Source organism: Vipera berus, assembly GCF_964194415.1.
Source record: "Vipera berus genome assembly, chromosome: 4".
Classification (NCBI taxonomy): Eukaryota; Metazoa; Chordata; class Lepidosauria; order Squamata; family Viperidae; genus Vipera; species Vipera berus.
Genome location: NC_138206.1, coordinates 3267412 through 3280158, shown reverse-complemented (window position 1 = coordinate 3280158; position 12747 = coordinate 3267412). Strand labels below are relative to the sequence as shown.

Sequence of the window (12747 nt, the reverse complement as noted above, 5' to 3'; positions counted from 1 at the left end):
CTTTTATATTTCTACAAGTCCACCACATATGAAAATAGGTGGCTTCTAAACTACCACATCTCCAACATTTAGACTGTAAATTAGGATACATGTTAGACAACTTCTTGGGATCCAGATGCCATCTATAAAACATTTTATAAAAATTTTCTCTTAAGTAAAAGAGCCAAATTTGAACAGCCCTGGTTTACAGCCATGCGTGGCTGAGGAATCTTGGGAGCTGACGTCCACAAGTTGGCAGAGCCATGCTCTAAAACAGACATGTCAAACTCGCGACGTCACGTGACGTCGCGCAACATACTGGGACAGTTTTGCCATTGCCGGCAATGGGGTGGGCGCGGCTTCCGGATGAGGCGTCTGGCCCGTGGGCCGGCAGTTTGACAGCCCTGCTCTAAAACCAGAGTTTCCCCAACCTTTTGGGCACCAGGGACCGGTTGTGTGGAGAGACGTTTTTCCACAGACCAGAGTGTGTGTGGTTTTGTGTGCTTGCCTACATCCCGCAGATGGGACCTTGCTTGTTTGTGCGGACCGGTTGCCGGCACGCCACGGACCGCTACCGGTCCACAGACCGAGGGTTTGGGGACCCCTGGTCTACACCAGGAGCGGGGAACAATAGACTCTTAAAAATTTGTGGACTTCAACTGCCAGAATTCCCCAGCCAGCCACGTTCAGGTTCAAGCATTCTGACAGGAGACAAGATCAGGTGGAAATCCAAAGAGAAGAAATATGTCTTGACTGTTCTTTGTCTTAACTCCAGATTCACCGTCCCGCGCAGACGATTCGAGGTTGGCGCGAGAACACCCCAGAAGTCCTGGGATGGATAATCAGACATCTCCAGCTGCGGTAAAGGACTCCTGCACTTACCACGAGGAGTTTAAGCAGATCCTGCTCCCGGTGGTCTACTCCGTCGTCCTGGTGTTGGGTTTCCCTTTGAACTTCGTGGTCATCATCCAGATCTGGCTGTCTCGGAAAGTGCTGACTCGGACCATGATCTACATGCTGAACCTGGCAATGGCTGACTTACTCTACGTCTGCTCTCTCCCACTCCTGATCTACAACTACTCTCAAAAGGATTACTGGCCCTTTGGTGACTTCACCTGCCGCTTCGTGCGCTTCCAGTTCTACACCAACCTGCACGGCAGCATCCTTTTCCTGACCTGCATCAGCGTCCAGCGCTATTTGGGCATCTGCCACCCGCTCTCCACCTGGCACAAGAAAAGGGGGAAACGCTTCACTTGGGCCGTCTGCGCCCTGGTCTGGATCGTGGTCACCGCTCAGTGCCTGCCCACCTTCCTCTACGCCTCCACCGGGATCCAGAGGAACCGGACCGTCTGCTACGACCTCAGCACACCGGAGAACTCGGCCGGCTACTTCCCGTACGGCATCACCCTAACCGTCACGGGCTTCTTGATCCCTTTCCTCTCCATCTTGGGCTGCTACTGTAGCATGACCAAGATCCTTTGTCAGAAGGACGAGATGATCGGGCTGGCCGTCCGCAAGAAGAAGGACAAGGCCATCCGGATGATTATCATCGTGGTTCTCGTCTTTGCCATCAGCTTCTTCCCCTTCCACCTGACCAAGACCATCTACCTGATCATCCGCTCTTTTCCCGAGGTCCATTGCCTCACCCGCCAAGCCTTCGCCATCACCTACAAGTGCACCCGTCCCTTTGCCAGCATGAACAGCGTCCTGGACCCCATCCTCTTCTACTTCACCCAGCGGAAATTTCGAGAAAGCACGCGGCACTTGCTGGACAAAGTCAGCTCCAAGTGGAAGCACGATTCGTGAGGATGGGCCGAAAAACGGACGTCAACCAGAAGAAGATCTGATCCCCTACCAAGGACAGGCTGGGTGGTCTTCCCGTTCAGCATCGCCCCTTAGGCAGCCTCGTCTGCCCTTGGCAGCCCCGGGGCCCAACCAGCGGCAGAAAACAGCCAACGGTCAGCCGTAGGAGGCCATGCCAACCCCTGAAGAGGTCCTTTCTCACAGAGCAGAGGAACAATAAGAGTGTAAATACGGGCCTGGCCATCCGCTCTTCTCATCCGTAGGTTTTGGGTACGAAGGTCTTCAACCGTTGGAGGCCGATTGATTGGACCGGCGGCTCTGGAGATTTCTGGATCCCCCCGCCCCCGTTTGTGTGAAAAAAGACAGGCCAAGCAGAAAAAGTCAAAGAAGGCTGCTTTTATAAACCACGACTACCAAGGAAAATCCCAAGCTAATATTTTTAATCAAAAGGGCAGAGGGGATCTGCCAATCACACCCTTTGTAGGTGCAGGCCTTGGGAGGGGGGAGGGGAAAAAAAGGAATACAGTGCTTTTACCCAGGAATAAACTAAATGTCGGCATTCTGGTGAATGACAAACGTGCCAACAATGGCCGTTTCACAGTAAGGTGTGTGTGGGTTTTTAAAAATTTAATAAATGTACAGTTAAGGACCTACCAAGATACACTTTATGGTGGAATAACAGGGACCTTGGAGGTCTTCCAGTTTAACCCACTGCTCAAGCAGGAAACCTTATAACATGTCCAGTCTCTTCTTAAAAACTCCCAGTGTTGGAGCACCCGCAGCTTCTGGAGGCAAGGAGTTCCACTGGTTAATTGTTCTCACTTTCAAGAAGTTTCTCCTTAGTTCTAGGTTGCTTCTCTCCTTGATTCGTTTCCATCCGTTGTTCTGCGGATTGACTAGACTAGAGACTTTGGCATCAACGTGTGGAAAGACTCCAGAGTGGGGCTTACGAGCGTCCCCCACGTGACCTGTGAGATATGTGGATTTAAGACCCTTTGGTGGGAGAGGGGATCAACTGCAGGATCTAAAAGGGATTCCCATCCGGTTAGGAAGAAATCTCAGCCGTTCAAAAGCTCCAGACCTCAGCTATGGACGGGCCCTTGAGAAAGCATTTTGAGGATCAAGAAGTGTGACCGTTCTCCATCCTCTATGGATCCTGGAAAATCTTCCCGGGATCTTCCCAGCAGCCCACCGGAAAAAGGATTTTGACTCCGAGGAACTGTATTTATGCACTTACTTGGAAAAATGGACTTGGAAGCAGAATTGAGGTGCCCTTAAAAATTGTGCTCTTTTGTTCTGGGTCTCCTGATTCCAGGAAAGTGTGCGTTGAGGTTTTTATCGCAAACAAGTTGTCCTTGACTTACAACCGTTCATTTAGCGACGGTTGGAAGTTACAACGGCACTTGGAAAAAAGGGACTTAGAAGCGTTTTTCACATTTACGACGTTGCAGCCTCCCTCTGGTCATGTGATCACAATTCAAAGCTTTGGCAACTGACTCATATTTAGGATGGTTTGCAGCGTCCTGGTGTGTGTGTGTGTGTGTGTGTGTGTGTGTAACCCTCTTTTGTGACCTTCTGGCCAGCAAAGTCCATGGGGAAGGCAGATTCCCTTAACAACTGTGTTGCCGACTTAGCAACTTAAGTGATTCACTTAACAACTGTGGGAGGAAAGGCCGTAAAATGGAGCAAAATTCACTTAATAACTGTCTTGCTTAGCAGTAGAGATTTCGGTCGTACGACGAGGACTACCTGTATACCTTAAATATTCATTAGCTGTACAGATGTTTTTGTGTTTTGCCTTCACTTGCTGGGCTTCTCGCTCTTTGGCTTTGGAAATACATAAAATAAAATGAAATGTCTGGAAATAAACTGCGGACGCAGAGACCAGCTCCACTCTTCGTGCGTGAATCCAGCACCGGGTTCAAGTCCTTTCCCAAAGAACATGGCCTCCAAACTGCAATCCCCGAATGCAGGTCTGGGATTCAGGATTGGAAAAGACAAAAAGAAGAAAAATCAGAGCCTTGGTGGAGCAGTGGGCTAATGCCTCCTTAAGTAACACCAGCTGCCTGCAATTAGTGCAGGTTCGAGTCCCACCAGGCTCAAGGTCGACTCAGCCTTCCATCCTTCCCAGGTAGGTAAAATGAGGACCCAGATTGTTGGGGGCAATTAAGCTGACTTTGTAATAATGCCGCTTGGGGTGTGTGTGAAAGCCCTAATAAGCAGGCATATACATAGAATGAAGGCTATTGCTAAGCACATTGATTTGTGCTTCTTAGATTGTAAGCCGCCCTGAGTCTTCGGAGAAGGGCGGGATATAAATGGGATTTTTTAAAAAAAACACGTGATAAATAATTGTATTTGATGAATGGCATCCTTTGAATAAAATACAAGCCAGTTTCGGGTGTTCAGCCAGGAAGGGCAATGAAATGGCAGCTATTTTTTCAATTTCAGCCCTCGACAGCCACGTGTCGGCTGAAAATTTGTTCCTACAGTTCAGCAGCCTGCAAAGTGGAGACTGGAGCCAGGAAGAGGCTTTTTAAGGAAAGCAACTGACCGCATTGATGATGTGACCTAGTTGGGTCATGAAAGGTCTGCAAGAAAACCACCCAGCTCAGAGAGCACCCAGGACCCCACAGTCCTCCTCCTCTTCCTCCTCCTCCTCCTCCCCCCATTCTCCTTATTGTTAGGCATATGGTGTTAGCCTACAATGTTGGGTTGAAAATATATTAACCATGATGTTGTGTCTTTAAGACGTTAATTGGCCAATGGGTGTGTAAGTGTTCTCATGGCCATAAGAGGGAGCTAGTAACGTAGCTTCTCTCTCTCTGAATTCACTGCTCTCTACTGTTACTGTTTTTTGCTCTGCTGTTGGTTTACTACTGTTGTAAACCTGAACTGTGTATTGACCTCTGGACTGGTAAGAAGACTTTGTATTTTGGATTGCTACTTGGACTGTTTATTTTTGATTGTGCAAAAAAACTGAATATCATTCTAATTGGAGCCTTTGCAGCTTCTGTTTTTTTTCTTTAGGAGCATTCTTACAATCCTCAAATCACAGACTATCCAACCTCATTTTAGGTGAACAGGCCCAGCACCAGTGATTAAGCGTTTGTGAAATCTTTTGTGATATTGTGAGCTCTTCGGGGCAGGCAGCTGCAGTTGTGTAACTTGTAATATTCCTTCATAAGTAAAAAAGAAGAAGAAAGAAAAAGTGTGCTTGTGTCTTGATGTACTTAGTCATATGCTTGTGTGCTAAAATAAAAAGCTGATGGAAAGGGGGGGGAATCACACCAGTGGATTCCCTGGGATCATTTTGATGATAGAAGTTTGCAAAAGAGAGAGAGAGAGAGAGAGAGCAGAGAGAGAAACAGAAAGAGAGAAAGAGAAACACACACACACACACACACACACACACACACACACAGACTTGGAGACAAAGAGAAACACAGAGAAAAAGAAAAAGAAAGAAAGAGAGAGAAAGAAAGAGAGAGAGAGAGAGAGAGAGAGAGAGAGAAAGAAAGAAAGAAAGAAAGAAAGAAAGAAAGAAAGAAAGAAAGAAAGAAAGAAAGAAACAGAAAGAAAGAAAGAAAAAACAGAAGGAAGGAAGGAAGAGAAAGAAAGACAAAGAGAAAGAAAGAAAGGAAGAAAGGAAAGAAAGGAAGAAAGGAAAGGAAAGGAAGAAAAAGAAAGAAAGAAAGGAAAGGAAGAAAAAGAAAGAAAGAAAGGAAAGGAAGAAAAAGAAAGAAAGAAAGAAAGAAAGAAAGAAAGAAAGAAAGAAAGAAAGAAAGAAAGAAAGTAAAAGAAAGAAAGAAAGAAAGAAAGAAAGAAAGAAAGTAAAAGAAAGAAAGAAAGAAAGAAAGAAGAGAAAGAAAGAAAGAAAGAAAGAAGAAAGAAAGAAAGAAAGAAAGAAAGAAAGAAAGAAAGAAAGAAAGAAAGAAAGAAAGAAAGAAAGAAAAAGACAGACCTAGAAAGAGATGAAATCTGGATCTTGAGATAACCTGGGAGTGAAGTTGGATATGGGAAAATCACATACAGCTCATCCTCGACTTACAACCATTCACTTAGTGACCGTTCAGAGTTACAATGGCATTGAAAAAAAATGACCTTTGACTGTTTTTCACACTTATGGCTGCTGCAGCATCCCTGTGATCAAAATTCGGGTGCTTGGCAACCGATTCACATTCATGACGGTCGCAGTGTCCCCGGGGTGTGTGTGTGTGTGTGTCACGTGATCCCCTTTTGTGACCTGACAAGCAAAGTCAATGGGGGAAGCCAGATTCACTTAACAACCATGTGACTAACTGAACGAGATTCCCTTAACAACTGTGCCAGGAAAGGTCGTAAAATGAGGCAAATCCCTCTTCACAAGGGTCTTGCTTTGCAACGGAAATTTTGGGCTCCATATTGTAGTCGTAAGTCGAGGACTTACGGACCGTCTCATCCGATTTCGTTCAGTGCAGGAATCCTTTATCATAACGTAACATTTCCTAACGTTTGCAACCTTGTGGACTTCAACTGTGCCCAAGCAGATTTGGAAAACAGAGTAATGAAACTGAGGATAAGATGCCAAGAGGCGGGGGGGGGGGGCTCAAGCCATCCCCGCCATTGCTCAGCTTAGACCAGTAAATAAAGTTACAGGAAGCGCCAAAGTTTTTGTGCGGTTTATTTGAAAAAAGGGACCCAGTGGGTTAGGACGCTGAGCCTGTCGATCAGAAGGTCGGCAGTTTGGCGGGTCGAATCCCGAGTGACGCGTAGCAGAGCGAGCGCCTGTTACTCGTCCCAGCTTCTGCCAACCTAGCAGTTCGAAAGCACATAAAAATGCAAGTAGAAAAATAGGGACCACTCCGGTGGGAAGGTAACAGCGTTCCGTGCGCCTTTGGCGTCTAGTCATGCCGGCCACATGACCACGGAGACGTCCTCGGACAAGCGCTGGCTCTTCGGCTTTGAAATGGAGATGAGCACCGGCCCCTAGCGTCGGAAACGACTAGCACGCATGTGCGGGGGAACCTTTACCTTTACCTTATTTGAAAAAACGTTTTGTACTTCTGCAGTGCCCTTTGTCTACAGATGGTTCAGCAAAGGGACCGTCTGTCCCGAGTCACAACCGAAAAAGCTGCAAGGTTTGTCAAGCAACAAAATCACCAGAGCAGGTAATTCTTAGAAGAACGGCTGTGTGACCGAGCAAATACAGGCAACTCCTTGATTTACGACCACAATTGAACTCAAAGTTTATGCTCCTAAGTGAGAAACGGTCACAAATATGAACCAGTGGTCAATCATTCGTAAATCACGTGGCTCTGGGGATGCTGTAACGGTCGTAAGTATGAAAAATGGGCATAAGTCACTTTTTTCCAATTCCATTATATCTTTGAACGGTCACTACATGGGTGAGAAGCGAAACGCCTTCAAAGAAAAATGAGAAAGTCCAGTAGCCTCTTGAAAAAGAACCTTTGGGACCGTTTTTCAACCCTTGGTAGCCTCCCCAGAGTCGTGTGATCAAAATTCAGATGCTTGGCAACTGACTCGTATTTATGACGGTCGCAGCGTCCCAGGAATCAATGGGGAAGCCGAATTCACTTAACCAGGTTACTAATTTATCCGCTGCAGTGATTCAGTTAACAACTGTGGCAAGAAAGGTCATCAAGTGGAGCAAAATTCACCTAATAACTTTCTTGCTTAGCAGCAGGAATTTTGGGGTCCATTGTAGACATTAGACAAGGATTACTTGGACAAGCAGGGGGTAGGTCTAGAAGACCTCCAAAGTCCCTTCCAACTCTGTATACTATTTCTATTCTCCTATTCTATTCAACTCTGTTTTGTTTTGTTTTGTTCTGTTCTGTTCTGTAATTCTATTCTGTACTTCTGTTCTGTTCTATTCTATTCTATTCTACTCTGCTCTACTCTATTCCATATTTTCTATTCTATTCCATATATTCTATTCTATTCTATTCTATTCTATTCTATTCTATTCTATTCTATTCTATTCTATTCTATTCTATTCTATTCTATTCTATTCTATACTATTCCATTCCATTCCATTCCATTCCATTCCATTCCATTCCATTCCATATATTCTATTCTATTCTATTCTATTCTATTCTATTCTATTCTATTCTATTCTATTCTATTCTATTCTATTCTATTCTATTCTATTCTATTCTATTCTATTCTATTCCATTCCATTCCATTCCATATATTCTATTCTATTCTATTCTATTCCATATTTTCTATTCTATTCTATTCTATTCTATTCTATTCTATTCTATTCTATTCTATTCTATTCTATTCTATTCTATTCTATTCTATTCTATTCTATTCTATTCTATTCTATTCTATTCTATACTATTCCATTCCATTCCATTCCATTCCATTCCATCTATTCTATTCTATTCTATTCTATTCCATTCCATTCCATTCTATTCTATTCTATTCTATTCTATTCTATTCTATTCTATTCTATTCTATTCTATTCTATTCTATTCTATTCTATTCTATTCTATTCTATTCCATTCCATTCCATTCCATTCCATTCCATATATTCTATTCTATTCTATTCTGTTCCATATTTTCTATTCTATTCTATTCTATTCTATTCTATTCTATTCTATTCTATTCTATTCTATTCTATTCCATTCCATTCCATTCCATTCCATTCCATTCCATTCCATTCCATTCCATTCCATATATTCTATTCTATTCTATTCTGTTCCATATTTTCTATTCTATTCTATTCTATTCTATTCTATTCTATTCTATTCTATTCTATTCTATTCTATTCTATTCTATTCTATTCTATTCTATTCTATTCTATTCTATTCTATTCTATTCTATTCTATTCTATTCTATTCTATTCTATCCAATGTGCTATCTCCAGCAATGTGTCTCAGTTGTGACCAGTGGTCCTGAAACCAATTGAGACACTATCAAGCATCCTGATACTCTAAAGGTAATCCTTGACTTATGACAATTCATTTAGCGACTGAAGTTACATCAGCACTGAAAGAGGTGGCTTGCCACTGCTCCCTCCACTTAGCAACTGACATGTATTTATAATGGATTGTAGTGTCACGTGATCACTATTTGCGACCTTCCCAGCTGGCTTCTGACAAGCAAAGTCAATTGGGGGGATGCTGGACTTGCTTCAAAACCATTATGATTCACTTAACAACTGTGGCAAAAAAAGGTTATAAAACTGGATGCGGCTCACTTAACAACCGTCCTGCTTAGCCATGGAAATTCTCCTCCCAGCTGTGGTCCTAAGTTGATGGCTGCTTTTACAAGACAGTTGGGTTTTGTGTAACAGGGTGAATACACTAACACAGGGGTCTTCAAACCTGGACCTTTTATGACTCGTGGACTTCAACTCCCAGAATTCCTCAGTCAGCATGGCTGGCTCAGGAATTATGGGAGTTGAAGTCCACATAAAAGGGCCATAGATTCCCTCATGCTGGCTCAGGAATTCTGGGAGTTGAAGTCCAGAAGTCACAAAGAGGCCATAGTTCCCCCATGCTGGCTCAGGAATTCTGGGAGTTGAAGTCCACAAGTCATAAAAGGTCCAAGTTTGAAGACCCCTGTGTTAGTGTATTCACCCTGTGAATACAGTTGGTCTCAGACTTATAATGGCCACTTCTTCATTTCTCTTTTTAATATATTTTCCCCCAGTTGTCTATGGACACTGGAATATTCAATGAATCCCTGGAATGCAGTATCCAGTTTTGGTGACCCTACTATAAAGAAGATGTTGAGTTTCTAGAAAGAGGGCAGAGAAGAGCAACAATGATGATTAAGGGACTGGAGGCTAAAACATATGAGGAACGGTTGCAGGAATTGGGTATGTCTAGTTCAGGGGTCAGCAACCTGAAACAGTGAAAGAGCCACTCGGAACCGGTTCCCTCACAAAAGGAAAAACTGGGAGCCGCAAAAAATGTGTGCGCATGTGCGTACATGCGCAGAACAGGGTTTGACTGAAGAGTGGAGGCAAGGCAGGATATGCACCTACCCTGCATATTTGAACTGATTGGTTGAACTTTTTTAGTCCCACTTTTTTTTTTTTGGACTGCACATGGCAGAGGACTGGGAGCCGCAGGAGACGGCTGAAAGAGCCACATGCGGCTCCGGAGCCGCGGGTTGCAGACTGACATGATTGCAGTGTGGGAACTGCCCCAAAGAGGAGGGGGTGGGTGGGGTGTCAAGCTATTCTCCAAAGCACCTGAAGAAGGCAGGAGAAGAAGCAACGGATGGAAACTAATCAAAGAGAGAAGCAACCTGGAACTAAGGAGAAACTTCCTAACAGTGAGGACAATTAGCCAGTGGAACAGCCTGCCTCCAGAAGTTGTGGGCGCTCCATCACTGGAGGCTTTTAAGAAGAGACTGGACAGCCACTTGTCTGAAATGGTATAGGGTTTCCTGCCTGAATGGGGGTTGGACTAGATGACCTCCAAGGTCCCTTCTGAATCTGTTGTTCTGTTCTCACCTCTGCATCTTAAGAGCAGTGCTGAGGATGCCTGAAAAGCAATTTTTTTTGTGGCGGGGAGGAAGAGAAACTTACTTGAAATCCCCAGCAAAACTCAATGGATAACCGATTAAAAGCAGGATTCCACCCTCTCTGCTGGAGGCATTAGTGGGTTATTCTGTAACTAAACACCCTCCTGATAAAAGGGCGGTTTCAGAATATAATTACTAAGCAGCTCCTGAAGCATACACAACCCTGTTGCGTATTTACAGTAGGCACACATGCATCCGTTGTGTTACAACTTGGTTGAGAACTTACCTACGCTGTGACGTTCACTGGTGCAATAAATTGCTTTTTGCTGCCAGTTCAGAAAAGTCTCGTAAATCTTGCCGAATCTCTCAGAATCCAGCTCTGTTATTCTGTATTTTGTTATTTTTCTAATTAGTGTAAAATTGGCTTTTAGCTCCTTGTAGGGGCCACTTGGCCAACTGAAAAGAGAGATCTGGCCTGGATAAAGCCAGATTAGGGCTGCTGAGTGACAGCTGAGCTCCATTTTGCATCTTTTCTCAACACCGTTGTTAAGTGAATCACTGCAGGGGCTCAGTTAGTAACACGGTCGTTAAGTGAATCTGGCTTTCCCCCTTGACTTTGCTTGTCAGAAGATCGCAAAAGGGGATCATGCGATCCAGGGACAGCTGCGACCGTCATAAGTATGAGTCAGTTGCCAAGCATCCGAATTTTGAACACGTGACCCTAGGGAATGTTGTGACGGACGTAAGTGTGAAAAATGGTCATAAGTCCCTTATTTCAGTACCATTGTAACTTAGAACGGTCGCTAAACGAACATTTGTAAGTCAAGGATCTGTACTGAGTTGATGAAAGCCTTTATGTCTTCACTGACATCCTGCCTCCATTTTGGAAACTCAAGTTAGCAAACTCACTGAATGCTTCTCCCTGATATTTTGTCTTTCACAACAACCCTTTGAGGTGGGCTGGGCTGAGACACAGGTCCAAAGTTACTCAGGCACGTCCATGGCTGAGGAAGGACTAGAATTCACGTCTCCCAGTTCCTAGTCCAGCACTTTTCACTAATCTTCGAATAATGACCGTAATAGAATAGATCCTAGAATAACAGAGTTGGAAGGGACCTTGGAGGTCATCTAGTCCAAGGCTTTTCAACCAGTGGTACAGGTACCACCTGTGGTACTTTGGCACCTGGCAGGTGGTACGCGACCATCCTAGAAAAGTGGTAGCGGGGGAGGGAAATGAGCTGAACCGGGGGCAGCACCGCACAAGCCTGAGCGAGAGACGGCTGGAGCTGCAGGGTTGTCGGGGCTCAGCGGAAGCGCCAGGATCAGCGCCAGGATCCAGCTGGAGCTTGGTGCTGATCCCGGCACATCTGCTGAGCCCTGAAGAAGCGCCGATCAGCTGGAATGTTGCAGCATCTCCAGGGTCTTCTGATTTACATTCAGATACTTGGCAACTGATTCCTATTTATGATGGTCACAGTGTCCCAGGGTCATGTGAAGTGACCAAAACCTGCTGCAACCACCCAGCAGATCGGGGGGGGGGGGAATAAAAACCAAACAAGCCCCCACCCCACCCCCGCTGCCAATCCTCAACAGAAATGCTCACAACCATGAAAACCTCGGACAGGAGGAAGAGCGCCGCCGGGCGGGCAGGCAGGTGTCTTGCTCGGCTGTGGCTTGGGGGGGGGCTTTTTTCAGGGCCATTGTAACTTCAAACAGTCACTAGGCAAACTGTTGTAAGTCGAGGACTACCTGTACGTCATCACTTTCTTCTTTTCTTTCTTTTTGGTCATCAGGTTTTTGACCCCTTGCTAGGCGACTGGTGGTACTCGGATGTTGCCGTATCCCAAGAGTGGTACAACGGGTGAAATGGTTGAAAAGCCCTGATCTAGTCCAACCCCCTGCTCAGGCAGAACAATGTAGAGAAAATTGCTGTACATGCCAACAATGTAGGAGAAATAGATTTTTTTTAAAGGTCCCGACACACTCTGGCATAACGGTCGTAAAATGGTCCGTCATGTGATTTTATGATTGTTTTTGTGATGCTCATTAATCAAACCCCATGATTGGTAAGCGAATCCATTGTTCATGATGGTGTGGTTTTGCTAAAAACTGGGAAGAAGCCATGGGTGTTGGTAAAACATTGATTTGTGCTTTAGATTGTAAGCCGCCCTGAGTCTTCGGAGAAGGGCGGGATATAAATGGGATTAAAAAAAATAATAAACCATTGTAAAACATGTTCACTTGAGCACAGGACACAACAAACAGCTGTAAATACGGTTGTATTGCCAACCACTCAAAGTGCAGTCATGTGACCGTGAGAACTTTGCTTCTGGGTTGTAAGTCCCTGTTTCCAGATAGGTCGTAACTTCAAACAGTCACTAACTGACAGGTTGTAAGTTGAGGACTACATCAGACTGGCTAATTACTGCATTCAGACAAACTGGCTCTGGAAGTTGTGGTGCCTCCAGAAGTTGTGGGTGC

General features: G+C 44.9%; 1 protein-coding gene across 1 annotated transcript; it reads left to right on the top strand.

Moving 5' to 3' along the window:
- The first annotated feature begins 786 nt into the window (after positions 1-786).
- Positions 787-1902, top strand: P2RY6 (pyrimidinergic receptor P2Y6). The gene has a single exon (XM_081326895.1). It carries the CDS (start codon positions 814-816, stop codon positions 1783-1785), a length of 972 nt encoding a protein of 323 aa, XP_081183021.1. The 5' UTR covers positions 787-813; the 3' UTR covers positions 1786-1902.
- Positions 1903-12747: the final 10845 nt, after the last annotated feature.

Bases quoted from the DNA above. Each gene is read 5' to 3' on its own strand.
- P2RY6 (XM_081326895.1), top strand. From the start codon at position 814: ATGGATAATCAGACATCTCCAGCTGCGGTAAAGGACTCCTGCACTTAC.